Source organism: Austrofundulus limnaeus, unplaced genomic scaffold, assembly GCF_001266775.1.
Source record: "Austrofundulus limnaeus strain Quisiro unplaced genomic scaffold, Austrofundulus_limnaeus-1.0 Scaffold317, whole genome shotgun sequence".
Classification (NCBI taxonomy): Eukaryota; Metazoa; Chordata; class Actinopteri; order Cyprinodontiformes; family Rivulidae; genus Austrofundulus; species Austrofundulus limnaeus.
In genome coordinates, this window is record NW_013952719.1 from 509,089 (window position 1) to 522,259 (window position 13,171).

General features: G+C 39.5%; 1 protein-coding gene across 1 annotated transcript in view; it reads left to right on the forward strand.

The window, feature by feature from the left end:
- Positions 1-312: 312 nt before the first annotated feature.
- The window catches only part of rps6kal (ribosomal protein S6 kinase a, like), a 26,916-nt gene continuing 14,057 nt past the window's right edge, over positions 313-13,171 (forward strand). Inside the window, exons 1-8 of the mRNA XM_014022072.1 lie at positions 313-755; positions 2,943-3,002; positions 3,100-3,216; positions 6,295-6,376; positions 6,487-6,567; positions 8,769-8,848; positions 9,943-10,049; positions 11,748-11,785. Coding sequence (XP_013877526.1) covers positions 729-755; positions 2,943-3,002; positions 3,100-3,216; positions 6,295-6,376; positions 6,487-6,567; positions 8,769-8,848; positions 9,943-10,049; positions 11,748-11,785 — 592 coding nt within the window. The 5' untranslated portion in view covers positions 313-728. The remainder of the gene's footprint in view (positions 756-2,942; positions 3,003-3,099; positions 3,217-6,294; positions 6,377-6,486; positions 6,568-8,768; positions 8,849-9,942; positions 10,050-11,747; positions 11,786-13,171) is intronic.

Sequence of the window (13,171 nt, forward strand, 5' to 3'; positions counted from 1 at the left end):
ACATTGTTGAATTAGACCAAGAAGTGTTAAATTAACACTGTATTTTTAACAGACAACACTAACACTGGAAATCTAACACTTTTGATTTTGCTGTGTACAGTGGCTTTTAAACATCCCTGCACCCCTAAACATGAAGCTTGGACTGGTCATGAGAGGGGGCTCTGTTGTTTCCAACTTGCGTCGACATTTTTGGAAACTCCTCGCTTGTGACACAGTGGCGCTAATTACTGTTTCAGGCAGAAAGGTCTGTGTGTCTGCACACCGGATGTGAGTGTGTCCGTTCACAGCATGTCCCCCCACCCCTCCTCCCTCCTCCTAAACCACATCCACGCGTCCTCCTTCTCTGTCTGGAAACGGTGCTGCTTTGGTTTTGGACTGGGGGGGAAATCCTTAACTGAGCTGCGTCACAAATACGTCAATAAAACTCTCATTCACCAACGGTCAGGTACCACGGCGGCCGCCATATTCGCAGTCATGGCAGGGTAAAAGCGGTGAAGCGTTCGTGGTCCCGGTCAACAACGTTAAGCAGTTTCCCTCTTCATCACGAACCGACCTGCTCCTCTCATCCCCCCCCCGTCCCTCCTGACGTACCGGTCGGCTAAAAGCCCAGGCAGCAGAAAACACGGACTTCCACAGGGAGAGAGGGAGAAAAGACATGCAACGTGGAGAGGGGCACTAGGTGGACTACGATGCCTTAGACGTGAAGGGAGGAAATTCCTGGCAACAAGATGGAGGTAAACAGCGTTAGCAGTGAGGTGAGTCGGGAAAATGCATGCTTTGCATATTTATCTTATCAGGTCGGATATTTTTGCGTTGTGACGTCCCGTTAAGTTAGCCTGCGAGGCTTGAAACCGCGTCACGACCTGCCCGCAGCGCACCGTGATGCATGCTAACACGTTAGCTTAGGCTAACAGCTGGTTTTTAATGTTTATTCTAGTTTCGGCGCCACTTTGTATCAGTTTCGCAGCTTTCGTCTGGGCTTTTACTGCCAGTCTTTCATCGGTACACGTATTGGTTTCTTTGTTTATTGACACGTGAGCTCATTTTAGCTCTTTGTTGTTATTTACGCCGCTCCGGAGTTTACTTCATAGCCTAGCATTAGCTAGCGTTAGCATGCTAGTTGACAGTTTGCAGGCTCGAAAGTTGGAGGCAAGTTTTTAACAAACAGCCGCCGTCAAGATAAACAGGGGGGGCTTGTTGAACGCTTCCTTGTGCACATGGTAAGATAGAAAGATCTGCGTGTGTGTTAAAGTTACGCTTGCTGCTAAATTAGGTCAGGAAAGTACAAAACATGACCGCAGACTTGTCAGCTGCACTTTAAAATTAGTCATGGTGTTGATTTGTAAGCGACTTAATAACTTTTAACTTTCACTTGTGACTAAAATTGGAGTTAAGTACTSTTTAACTCATCATTGGATCATAAAAATAAGTCATAAGGGATCTGTTAAGTTTACATGTCTTTGCAGATCATCTCAAGTGACTTTTGTGATGCAAAACAAAACAACTCATAACGATGTCATGTCTCAACCCTTTGAAATGTTTGGTTTTCGTTTGCATTTGTGAAACTGATCCATCCTGCTATCAAACCTCTCCATTAAAGGGATTTTCGCATGAATAATCAAAACTGTCTAAATGTGTTTTAAAGCCAAGTTTTGCTTAACTAACTATTCTTTTTTTAACCTATACCTGTTACAGATCTGGAAATCTTTACAAATTGAATTCTTTGCTGCGATTTTAACACTTTTCCATTGTTTGCTGCATCTTTTTAATTCCCTGAGTTTTTTTTTTTAAATCTTTGCACACAACAAAAATTCAGACTCGCAGGCATCAATGCTTGCATTTTAATCCTCTTTGCATCCTTTTTGACATTAACACTTAGGTTTTATCAACCTTWTGTGTGATACTGAGATGAGGGTATTTGTGTGAGAGTCACAGGCGTGTATAAAAAGGCTTGCCTGGGTGTGCTGCGCGTGTAGGCTGCACTCGGTTACAAGCTGTGATGAGCCACAGCAAAAGGTGGGAGTGAAAATCTAAGTGTGAATTATGACACAAGTGTTGCCCCTGGCTTTGACCAGCCTGGGTGGTATTTTATCACAGATGCACAAAGGTTTCCCCCCCTTTAGGCGTATGTGGGGTCTGGGGTGGTATTGTGGTTTGAAATGTTTACAGGGGACAGGGGATGTTGTAGTGGTTCTGTAGCAGTAAGATGCTGGAAAGTGTTTTGTTGCCTTCTGTTCACAGAGTGTGTGTCGGTGGCTCCGCCCACTGAGTGGGCTTGCRTAGCACTATGACTCATCCTCCCCTCTTCAGAGCCTTGATGGAATCCAACACACACAAASGCACCGGACCAAATGCACAACGCAGACTGAGCTTCAGCACAAAAGTGAAACGCACAGACCTAGATGTGGTTATTTCTGAGATTTTTGTTGGTTTATTTACATCCTGATGCTGACAAATGTGACAGCCTTCTTCCATTACATTGATTTTGTGAACAAAATACAGATAAATCAGTCCTAACGTGTACATTTTTTCCGCCTTTGTCAACCAGACCAGCTCAAGATCTGCTTTTCATCCTAAGAGGATGAATGCCGACTGTAGCTGGTCAGAGATGTTGTTTTGCACTGGCTGGGGGATTAGGCTAGGGAYGCTAATACTGAAGGGTTTATGAGGACGGAATGAAAGCTGGACAGCTGGGTGAGATTAAAGTATGAAATCCTGAGTGTTTAACAACAAATTTAAGCTTTAGTTGGAAAAGTGAGAGCACCGTCRTATTGCATGTGACTCATCGATTTCATCTGTTGAATCTTCCATCCTTCATGTGGGCGTGCAGCAGCTGCAGTCACCGTCCTGCTCAGCGAAAAACAAGAATGAATAAGCTTCGTGAAAATGTTTATTGTTGACGCCTGATAGTTTTTGACTATTTGTTTGTGTGTGCGCTGCAGGTCAATGGACATCAGATCATGGACGAGCCCATGGAGGAGGGAGAGTCATTCTCAAACTGTGTAAGTAAAGCTGCGTTTAAGTCTTTGTGTATTTATCTTGAACACACTGCTCCTCTATTAKAGCGTGCTTGTTTCATGGCGCTATCACTAATTGTAGGATGATGGGACGTATAAAGAGATTCCTATCACCCACCATGTGAAAGAGGGCTGTGAGAAAGCTGATCCTTCTCAGTTTGAACTGCTAAAAGTCCTCGGTCAGGGCTCTTTCGGCAAGGTGAGCACACTCAGCAGATCACTTAACACTCGAGAAGCACCAGAGCAGCTCATTTCTTCCACCTGTAGTTGCAGATTTATGAATGACGAGATGAAATGTAAAGAATCTGTGTTATTTTTTTGTATATATTAAAAAATTTAGAATAGGCCTTGACCAAATAATTTGCATGTGAGAACAATTAAGAGTGGTACTTCAGCATCAAAGCACCATTATTACTAATCAGCTATTGTTTTACAATTTCACTCGCTGGTTTGCTATTCCTCCCACAGCTATGGATATTTTAAAAAGAAAAAGAAAGCTCAATTTGCCGCTTGATCAGGACTTTTTGTCGCAGTACATCATACATCGTAAAATAAGTTTTAAAAAAGATGAAAACATTTTCCCAGACACAACAGAACTCGATCCTCTTTGGAGTATTGTAGCTCAGTCAAATTTCACAGTAAAAATGTCATTCAAACTTTGAACAGGTCACAGGGAGTTGGACTKAACTGGACTGAACTGGTATTTTGARACTTTAAACAGGATTTACACAGCCACTGTTTAGATTTTGTCACAGAATGTTCAATTTACTGCAGCTTTAATATATATATTTTTTGCTGTTGGTTCTCTTTTCACTTCTCGTACAGTTAAAATAAAATTAGATTTTCATACTATCAGGTGGGGGAAAAGCCAAACAAAASAGAAAAGTAACTGAATAGTTTTAGATGGTAAAATGCTGACGAGCGTTTCAAATTCTTGTGCAAACACACACTAATCAATACATTTATTAACTGTCTTCTCACTAGGGCTGCAACTAATGACTATTTTGATAGTCRACTAATCTGCGATAATTTCTTTTTTTGATTTGTCAAGGATTATTTCTGTCACGTCCTTCTGYGGGCGCACCTCCTGTTCCAGCTCCAGTGCACGTCTCTTCTCACCTGCTGACATCTGTGAATGTCACCCTGTTATCCGGTCTTTCTACTTTAACATAACAAGTTCCCATAGCAAATTAAAATGACCCATGGAACATATTAATTTGAACCTTGAGCTTAATAGCTTACTCAGATGTATTTCAACAATAATAAATGTAAAGATAATAAATGTTAAATTATATAATACAAATTGAACTGCAAGTAGTCTTTTGAACAAACAGCTAATATCCAAATGACTCAAAATAGCAGCCTCTCCCCCAGCATGAGGGGCTGTTAACCTGCCCTGCAGGGTGTAGATGTGGCTTTGCAAGTCCAAAATAAACCAAAGAAGGATTTTGGTTAAAGCAACAWTCAGGTGCATAAAAGTAAGAAGATAATCCATCCTATTGCTGAATCTGACCGACCAAAAGTTCAAATAAGATTTCACCACGATTAAAAAAACGGGAGAGGAGAGGATGTATTATTACTATAATTTAGGGATTTAACATGAAGCATTTGAAGCTTTAGCTGACATTAGCATGACTGATAGCTCCACTTCCAATAAACACTGTTTCCTGATGGTAAACTAACAAAATTCTAGACAGTTGCTACAGCACCAGTYACTGAAAATCAGATCTAYGAGGCATCAACCTGACAACAAACAAACTTTCTGAAACTTACCCATCTGCWGAAGACATAATCACGGCTCCAGCATGTTAGCAGTTCAGGTGATCATGAAGTTTTCACAGCCGTTGACCTGCCATGAAATGATCAAGTCAGCATTTTAATTTCTTTGATTGATTTTTGATCAAATTACACCAGATTTTTAACGTTTAAATCTTCTTTGTTTTGCCTTTTTTGACGTGACCGTCTTTGCATTTCGCCATTATCGCTCTTTGATGTATCTGCTGCGGCTGCTTCTTCTGTCAGTAAACAATACAAGCACAGACAATAGAAGCAATTCTGGCCCCAGCAGTTCATGGATTGCATTGCTGGTACATTAAAATGCATTATAATCGATGTTGTCGATTACGTCAACTAATCGTTGCAGCCCTAGTTCACACGTTCACATTAGATCCACTATTGACAAAGTGCATCAAGACTTGTTTTATTCTCTTTGCACTTCAGTTTGACTCCATAGTTTTTGCTCTTTATATTTTTTCTTTTCAATTTGTTCTTATTTAAGTAATCATTTTGTGTTGTTTCAAGGAAATACTCACTGCTGCACAACTCAGAAACCAGATTGTCAAACTCAAGCATTGGATCCATGTGTTTAATCTGACAGTATTCAGTGCTGACAACGACATGATGCGTTCAGATCAGTCGCTGCTCTCTTAGACTTTTCCTGCACCGTCTTGTCAGCAAAGTTTGAGTCTTATTGGAGTAATATTCAGATTCCTCCATGCTCAGCGACATCTTTTTCTCCAAGTCAAATCTTGTGCGCGCATGTTTTGAAAATGCCGACAAACATGTTTTACCATCTTTTGTTCTCTGTTGTTCCAGGTCCAGATAAGACTTTGTTTCCATATTTAGATTGCAGTCTGCCTTTTGACAGGCCCTATTATAGGTTATACTGATATTTGTGCAGGCCCTTATTACTGTAACCTTTATTTTCCTGTGTTTCTCTATTAAAGTCTTYATTTAGAGACCGTTTGGCTGCTCCTTTCTGCAGGAGTCGCCACAGAGAGCAAACTCGCATGAAAGATTTGGCAATTGTTTTTCACCAGATGCCCTTTTTTGATGCAACCTGAGCTCGAACCTGCAGCCTCAAGATTACAAGACCATGGCGCTGACCGCCGAGTTACCCCAGGCCCCAAATCTACCTATAAATTGATTTATGAAAATAATCTCTCATTCATCCAATAAATCACGTCAGCCCAGATTTTATTTTGTTAGTCTCATTGTCAGCTGTTTGTGCTACTACCTGGTAGCCGTAGCAACAACAAAAGTAGTAGCAAAACAGATAGTCGACTCTGCAGCGTGTTGCATTGTTTCTGTGAGAGTGTTCATGGTCATACTTCCTTTATTTTTCTATCACAGACGTTCTATAAATGGAGGAAAAGTGCTGAACTGCGAGGCACAGGGAGCTTTAAGAAAGTTAAATAGAGCTGAAAAAAATGTCCCTTTGAGGCTAAATGTCTCCATCATTGTTTATGTCCTGAAAATTTTGTCCTACTTCACGCAGGTGTTTCTTGTCAGGAAGATCTTGGGTCCAGATGCTGGTCAGTTATATGCAATGAAAGTATTAAAAAAAGCATCTTTGAAAGGTAACGCTGCACAGTTTTTTATGTCTGCACAAAACTCCATTGCACAGATTTCTCAGTGCGTTCTGTGGTAAATTTCTGTCTCACTTTCTCTTCCTGTTTTGTCTCTCCAGTCAGGGACAGAGTTCGTACCAAGATGGAGAGAGACATTTTAGTGGAAGTTAATCACCCCTTCATAGTGAAATTGCACTACGGTAAGATTGACACTCCTGTACACAGAAAGCATGCAACTAAATGCAGGGTTCCTCTGCAGGCTTGAAAAGATTGGAATTTGGTTTGGAAGAAAGATAAATCTGAAGAAACACAAGTGTTTCCAGTGTTTTTTTTTTAAAATTTCTATCCACTGTTTCATTTTCTGAAAGATTAAATTTAAATTGTCGACAGAACCGAGTGCCCACTCGGCTCGTTTTACCTGGTAGGTAACAAAATATTAGGTTAATTGGTAACTAGGGATGTAAATCACCTGCTTTATCATGATACGATATTACATCAATTTGTTTGGATGATGATTTGATATTTCTCAATATCACAAAGTGTGTCACAATACGATTTTGATTCAATTCAAATGTCTGCGATCGGTTATAATACGATATTGTATGCCCATCCAACACAATGAATGTGTTAGGCATATGAATTTAAAGTGTATCTTACCCCCCTGTGAAAAGATAACTCCGCCCCAAGGCGAAATTTGAAAAATGCATCAAAGTGGGTAGGGGAGGAGGGATTAGAGAGCGGAGGTGTGGCCAGGACGAGAGAACATGACAGCCTCAGCTGAGCTGTCCGCCTCACAGGACAGAGGAATGGAGCGCTCCGCGACAGCCTGACATGAAAAAATAAAAGCATACAGCTGCAGCTGCTCTCAAGATCACTAGTTTAAATCAGGAATAAAACTGTTGGGTCGTGTTTGACTGAAGTTTGGTCCGTTAGGGCTGCAGCTGCCCCGCTGTGTTTCTGCCTTTTTTTCCCTCCTCCCCTCCCGCTGTGTGTGTGTGTGGAGAGATGGAGAGAGAGAGCAGCGCAGCAGTCAGCTCTCCTCACCTGAGTGCTGAAGGTCAACAGACGATCATGCTAAGCTTGCTAACTGTTCCACCCTCTGACTGCTGNACGCTCAGATCGTTCAAATCGTTCAAATCGCGCTGCTCTAATCGCACTTGAGGCGCCGCAGCACTTCCCGACGTTGCTTGAAGCGCATCCACCATAGACTTTGCATGTAAACCTGATGCTCCCGACGCTGAAATCGCGTTCGGTGTGAACGCACCATTCCACCCTCTGACTGCTGCAGGGGCGTGTCTTAGAGAGAGGCTTTTATACCAGAACACAGCCGCTGTGACGAAACTGTGGAGAAGCACGTCACAGCGGAGAGCCGTTAACCAATATGTAAATTAACCTGCAGTACCACTGCTCCACCCATATGAGCAGCAAAAAGACGTTTTTAGACCAAATGTTACAGATTTGGACAAATACGCACAAAAACATTAAAAATAGCACAAACAGTACTATATAACATTTTAGACACATTCTAGGCAGTTTATCAGCTAAAAAATGTTAATTTTGGGGTAAGTTACTCTTTAATTCACATCGAGCACATGACGATATAGATTGATATTTTMATTTTTCCTGGATATAATTGAATCATTAACCATTGAACCGATATATCAGAATGGATCGATGAATYGTTACACCCCTACTGGTAACTTTAAATTATGTGGGAGTGTAAAAGTCAACCAATTTCTTTTTATTTGTATCATTCTGTATCATTCTGCTAGGAATTTATATTAGAAATTGTGTGCAGTACCACACTATTATTTGTATTTATAAAGCACTTAAAAACAACAAGCTGACATAAGTGCTGTGTGCTAAAAAATGACAAAAATAAATACATAAATCTACCAAACAAGTAAATGGAACAAATGTAAAAAAATAAAGGCACCATAACGTGAAAGGTCAACATCCCACACAAAGTCAAAGGTTGGAGAGTGAAACTGTTTACAAACGAGATTTAAAAAGGGCACGAGGAGGTAAATAATTCCTGTTTTAAACCTGCAGTGAAAAACTTCTGTCACCTCTGAGCTTGTCTCTCTTCCTTGGAATGATATCAAGCAGGTTCTCTGCTGACCTTAGAGAGTGCAGCAGTGMAAGGAGCTAGAACTGTTAAAATGTTTTAAAGCATACATATTAATTTTAAAATAGTTTTGTTTGTTAGAAATGTAAGAATTTGTAAGTGAACTGGAAGCCAGTGAACACAGGCCTCAAATGAGGGAAAATGTTGGAACCCTGGAAATGTGTTCACACAGAAGATCTTGAATGTTTTTGCCCGTTGTTACAAAAAGTGTTTGAACTTTATATTTGTTTATTAAACCAGCGTTTAATTACTTTATTTCTTTCTCCTCTGCAGCCTTTCAAACAGAAGGGAAACTGTATTTAATACTGGACTTTCTCAGGGGAGGGGATGTATTCACTCGCTTATCCAAAGAGGTAAGCTGACAACTTTTTTAACCTTTATATTTTGTTGCAACTAAAGCTTACTTTCCCCTGATGTCGCTTACCAAGAAGAAAAACATCATATGTTTTTAGATTTTTATATAGGGTTGGGCGGTATTGATCATTTTCATACCATGGTAAAACCTTTAGAAAATACCACGGTATTACAGAGAGGTGTCTGTGGCGTGTTGAACTCATTCCAAGGGTTTTTTAAAATTTCCCTTTCTTTTTTTTTTTTTTTACCTCATTTGGAGGCACGACAGAGGGGGATGACTCTGCCCCCACCCCCAACCCCGTTTGTTTTCTCAAGAAGAGAAACTCAGAACACATGTCAGTAACAACATGGGACGTCTTCTGAAATGTTTATGTCCCAGTTTTCATAGCAACCTTGTAGAAATTTATCACTTCACCTCACGTGACTCATACCATCATAATTTTTATATACAGTCATCATGTTTTGACACCGCAGTATAATAAAAGGCCTTCATACCGCCCAAGCCTATTTTTATGTATTATTTATTTGAGTACTTATCAGTCATGTTTGTGGAAATCAGCTGAACAGATGTTACGGTGCTTATTTTTAAACCCAAAGGAAATAAGTTGTCAGTTACAAATTGAACAGGTGCTGGATTATTTTGTTTCTTTTATAAAATGCTAAACACACCCCAGCCGTTTGTCCCTGGTTGTCCTGTGTGCTATTCATTTCGATTCTGACTTTAGTTCCTCATGCAAACACCTTTTTTTCTGTGAATGTTTACTTGCTTTTCTATTGTAAAAATACTTGTCTGTTAGAGGCTCAAATCAGCTTTTCCCAACAGCTTTTGCAGCATTTCAACAATGTGCGTTTGTTCTCCAGACAGACCTCGACTTGAAAGTGTGTCTCACAAACCAAATCGGTAGCTGCTAGCAGTGTCAAAGCTACAGCCGGCTCAATCATATGTTGAAATGTTGACATAATGACAATATTAATGCTTGTTTTCTCTTGTTTGTTGCAACTGAAGCTTAATACTGGAGTTGTGTATTTTGTTCTATTTGCTGCTGAATTTCTCCTCTAAGTTCAGAGAGTAAATTTGTCCAGTTCTTATTAGGTTATGTTTACAGAGGAAGATGTGAAATTCTACCTTGCAGAGCTGGCTCTGGCCCTCGACCATCTTCACAACCTGGGCATAGTTTACAGAGATCTCAAGCCAGAGAAGTATGAATCATCACGACYAACACCTTAACCTGATTAATCTTAGCACCACACTGTATCTACCACCCTGCAAAGTCATTAAAGCCAGTTTCTCACTGCACTGCATCTGTGGCAGAATTTCGTGTCTCCAACTACTAGTTGGAGACACGAAATTACAAGAAAAGATGCAAACTGTCGCTTGGAATCTCACTACATTACCCATTTGCTCAAACGTGGTGACATTTTGGCTAATACAGTATTTGCCAGGAGTTTCAACATGTATAGAAGTTGACTTTTTTTGTGGCACATTCTGATCTTTTAAAATCTGAGCAGCTGATTGCCGGTATACAGCTCCTGTAGTTTTTTAGTTTTGGCTAGGGTTGGGCATTATTGGCAAAAAGTTAGTCACGACTCATGATTAAATGTGGCATTTAGCTGATAACTATTATGATGATGATTAACAGATGATATATGACTCTTAAAAAAACCCTGTGTTATAAAACTAAACTAAAAATCAGTCAAAACTGACTTCTTCTTTTAAACAGATTAAAATAGTAAGCTGTGAATTGAAACCCACCTTTTCTACAATATGGAGTGGTAGCATATCTTTAGTAATGCAATATGCCACACCCCACCCCGCGATATCTCCTTCCAGCTCTTGCTTTGCCGCTCATGAAGCGCCCTGACATCGTGGCCTCAGCCCACATTTTCCATCTTTCCGCCTACTCTGGTTTATGGCGGTGTTTCAGATGATTGAACAAGTTTGTAGTGTTAGTTTTAGCATTAGCTGCTGCTTATATTAAACAGTACCATTAAAATCCTGTAAACATCTTTTGAGTCATTTAATTTTGTGCGTAGTTATGAGATGTGCACACATGTATCAAAATATTGCAGTGGTGCGTGTGAWATTTTGCTAACAGACTGGGTTGACTGCCAACAGTTGATGCTAAAGTTTAAGAAAAGATGAGGTTCAGTGTAGATTATATGTTAAGGATGTCTCTCAGCGATCACCACATAAATTTTCACACGTATCTGTTAAACTGACGGAGTTACAGCCACATTTTTGTTTTCTAAGTTGGTTTTGGTCCTGATGACCATCGTGTATTGGGTTGRCTCTAAAAGTTAATCACTTATAGAAGCCCATCCAGTTATGTTTTCATGAATGTGTTATTAAATTTCCTACAGTGGTTTACAGTATTTTKACAGAATCAGAAACCTTCTTGCCAACGACTTTCATTATTTGTCGCAAACACTTGCAGCTCCGTGAGATACTGGATTTATGGTTGTACCTTTTTGTCTAAGTTCATTGACAATTCACACTGATGTGAAAAAAGGTTTCTTTCATATATTTAGAAAAACATTTTATAGTCTACAATACACGAAAATGAACCCACTCTTGTTTATTTTCAAAATTAAAGATAGCTAATATTTTCACCCTGTGAAGTACAATATCAAATACTCCAGTTTCAATCATTTTTGCTCCACTTTGAATAAAATCTGTTTTTTTTTTTACAGAAATTGCTCAGATAAACAACTGTATTTTATATGTTATGTAGGTTTAAGTGGTGTTCTCTGKTTTGTGTACTTTAAACCTTCAGAACTTTATAATCTGTCACAAATATACCGTAAAGGTCATTAGGTGACAGGAAACAAAGATCTGTATATGTTGGAAAACTGCTGCTGTTTGAAGCTGACATCTGGACAAAATATTTTCTCTTTCAGCATCTTGCTTGATGAAGCCGGACATATAAAGTTAACAGGTGTGTGCTTTATTCAAAGTCATTTAAAAGATGCTAAAAAAGTATCTTTTTAATATTAACCCTTAAAGATCTCATGGGGGAAAATCAGACAAGTTAATTTAGCTTTGAACTTTTTGGTGTTGTCAATACACACTACTGTTCCTGTCAGCCTAAAATTTTCTCTTTTTACTTTTGTTGTTYCAAATACTCTTGAAAAAACTGATGGTAACTGTACAACTCTCTAATGGTTTTTGGGGAAGATCAACCTTATTAAAATCCGTCATTAATGCATTTTTGACTCAATAGTTTTAACATAAAATAATGCATTTATTTCAGTAATTTTTTTTTTACCCCTATCTATCTGCTTTTGATTTTTATATTAGCCCAGTTATTGGTGCTCCATGTTTGAGTGCCTGGAATTTACCCAAAAGAGACACATCCTTCACAGTTACAAGATGCTCTCAAACTCGTTCTCACCTTGTCCAACAAAATTGTTTTAGTTCACATGTAAAAGACAAACACACTTGCATTGTGCACAAGTATACATTTGCTACAAAACGGCTCCACTTGCATGAAAGACTGAAGAATCATGCTGCGTTCCATTTAACATCGTATTCCCGGAACTGGTAAATGGTAGTGACGTCATTTCCCAAYAAACCATATGAAACTGCATTCCAGTTAGTCGACAGGCAATTGTATTGTTGCTGCTAAACTACCTACAACACTGCTACAATATACACAATGACAAAAAGAGAGCTCTATTACGTATGTCATGCAAATAAACATTGCTTTTAATACGTATCATATTGCACAGAAAACACACTACTTGTGTGAGTGATTAAACATGAACAAAATAATTAAGAAAGATAATTAATAGTAAAAGTTACGGAGTTAACTTTCTAAAGCTGCRAGTAGCCSCCATCTTGAAGTTGAAACTGGGGGCAGTTTTGTTTCTTCTACTTTACGAGTGGAATATTACCACTGGAGGGGKYGTTCCAGTTTAAATCTACCAATGGGAACAGGGAAATTACCACTTCCCAGGACTACTGGAAYGCAGCATCATTTATGGCTGCCTGGAGTTGAACTAAAACATGGTATCAATGACAGATGGACCGGACTGCTGCAGCTCAGTGCTTTAACTGGTTCAGTAAAAGTAAAAAACAAAACACACACTGGGAGTAATTTTTGGGGGTAAATACTTGTTGTGGAATACTGATTATGTATCACCTTGACACTGTCCAATTGTTCATATCTTATGATATCGTCTGAACGTCATCTTCAAGCTGACCTACTTCATGTACCAGAACGAGGCACATTCTGGTTGGTTGTTCACTATCACATGATGATAGCTGACAGTATAACTTTGCTTGCCCGGCCTATGACAGGGGGCCCCACATCTTACAGACT